Genomic DNA, 2,075 nt, shown 5'->3' with positions numbered 1-2,075 from the left:
TGGAAAACAAAAGTGTTTTACATAATTTTTGAGTTTCATGGTGAAATTATAAAAAAATATTTTTTTTTGCAGTTAAGAATAATTTAATTATTAATATTTCATAATTCTGTATAAAAAGAAACAATTTATATATAGATTATAATGCTTTATAAAATTATATTTGATTTGCATGTATATTTTTTGTTATTATTGATTCTCCTTTGCAATCCTTTTAGTTATCTCAATGATTGGGTTTACGTGTAACTCACGTTTATACTTTTTTATCAATAATTTTGTAACGACTAATATATACGCTGTTTATGTCGCAATAAGTTGATTCACAATCTATTCGGTATAAACAATTAGAAAATCTGATCTCGGATGACAATATATGGATAAAATATTCCGGAGAATTTCCGAATGACCAAGGTACCCAAAACAGTAATAATTGCGACCCCAAATCGAACGCAATCTGCTCATCATCTAATTTTATTATATCCATAAAGATTTGGAGTGGTGCAACTTTTTTCTTGGATGTCAACCACCCACTCACACATATTCATTATAAAAAAATAATAAACATATTTCAATAATGAAACAAACATTCGATTACCGTTCTTAAAGAACGTTACATGTATGAATGAAAAATATAATAAAGAATATTATTCATATATGTTTGTCGTGTCCGAAGGAGAATTATTCAAATATCTAAATTTGAACAGCAAACACTTGTAGTTTTTCAATAAAAAATATCCGTCGTACTATCGATCCATAGGCCAAACCAAGATCCATAGGCTGTTATATATATATATATTTTAAAGCATCGTATATTCAAACCAATGAATAACACTATTGTAATTTTATCAAAGTTTATAAAAATGTAAACAATGAATCACTACAACATACACTCTGTCAATAAATAACCATAATTTCAATCGCAAATTTAGATAAATCAGGCACGTGAAAACGGTGACAAAAGAATATAAATAATGTTTTATTTAAAATAATAGCAATAGACATTTTGATAAGGCATATATAAAAGTGTTGCGCAAAAACTGGTAAAGAATTGTTGTAAAATTTGCTGGCAAAATGTATGTGGCATCCACAATCATTTTGTTGTTGGTTGTGGGTGTATCTGGAAGGTATTTGAAAGTAGAAGATTTATCTATGGTACTTTTATTTAATGGAGTGCAAATAGTTGATACGATTACATTTAAGTGTATAGCAACCAAAGAGTCCGATCTTAATACCGCTTATTGGGACCACGAAACTGAAGAAATGGGTATATTTGCAATAGCTGATGTTTCATGCATGAGCAATAAAGATATGTCACACGGTAAATCAAAGAAATTCAATTATTTTAATCGCATTAATTATTTTTTTACAGAACTTTCTTGTGATTTAAGTTGCGAACAACTAAGAGATGATGATATTGAAGACGATGTAGTTTGTGCTATTAAACTATTCAATCTTTATAAAAAAATGACTGGAGACGGTTTCACCTACTGGCCTGTTTATGTAGAAGGTTACTGTAGAAGCGAAACTGATTACTATATATAAAACACTAGCATAAACATCGTTAGATAAAATAGTGTTTTGCATGTCACCACTGAACCACCTAAGTTGGTGGTAGATCTCCTCTTTCTGGTTCGTTTATTTTTTTTTGTAATTGACTTATAGTAATCGATTTTTTTGAATCATTTAGTTTATCTGTACAACTCCGTAACTCAAGGATGTTATCTTCATAGCGATGGTCATATGTTTTTCGCTCAGATTACTGATGTGATCGTAACAGAGCAGTACTAACAGTAAGCGATCGGAAAATCATCATCGTTACTTCCCTGGTACTCGAATGGTTCCTCCAGGTCCGAATAGCTGTCAAATATAGTGAAGTATTCCATGAAGGAAGTAGAGTTCTCCCATACTTAGTGCAAAGCTCAGTTGATAGCAGAAAGCTCTGCCTGAAAGACTGTGCAGTGTGTAGTCAAGTCAACCGCAGACATTTTGAGTGACACTCCAAATAAGATTCCACGAGGTTTTGATTTTGTTGGAATTAGTATTAATATTTCATACCTAAACAAAATCATATTGGATCT

The 2,075-nt window shown here is 30.6% G+C and overlaps 1 protein-coding gene across 2 annotated transcripts; it reads left to right on the top strand.

Moving 5' to 3' along the window:
• The first annotated feature begins 1,114 nt into the window (after nt 1-1,114).
• On the top strand, nt 1,115-1,773 carry LOC108564564 (lysozyme C I-like). 2 transcript variants are annotated; one of them, XR_001891154.1, is made up of 3 exons: nt 1,115-1,315; nt 1,367-1,626; nt 1,685-1,773. XR_001891154.1 is itself a non-coding variant. In XM_017923646.1 (2 exons), exons 1-2 carry the CDS (start codon nt 1,147-1,149, stop codon nt 1,537-1,539), a joined length of 342 nt encoding a protein of 113 aa, XP_017779135.1. In that variant the 5' UTR covers nt 1,115-1,146; the 3' UTR covers nt 1,540-1,689. The 2 variants fall into 2 exon arrangements, 1 of the variants encoding a protein (XP_017779135.1); XM_017923646.1 differs by having other exon boundaries at nt 1,367-1,689.
• The last annotated feature ends 302 nt before the right edge of the window (nt 1,774-2,075 follow it).

The sequence above is a fragment of the Nicrophorus vespilloides genome, unplaced genomic scaffold (genome assembly GCF_001412225.1).
Source record: "Nicrophorus vespilloides isolate i.1.1-1 unplaced genomic scaffold, Nicve_v1.0, whole genome shotgun sequence".
NCBI classification, from domain to species: Eukaryota; Metazoa; Arthropoda; class Insecta; order Coleoptera; family Silphidae; genus Nicrophorus; species Nicrophorus vespilloides.
Note: the sequence above shows the minus strand (reverse complement) of the source record. Positions and strands in the feature narration are given on the sequence as shown.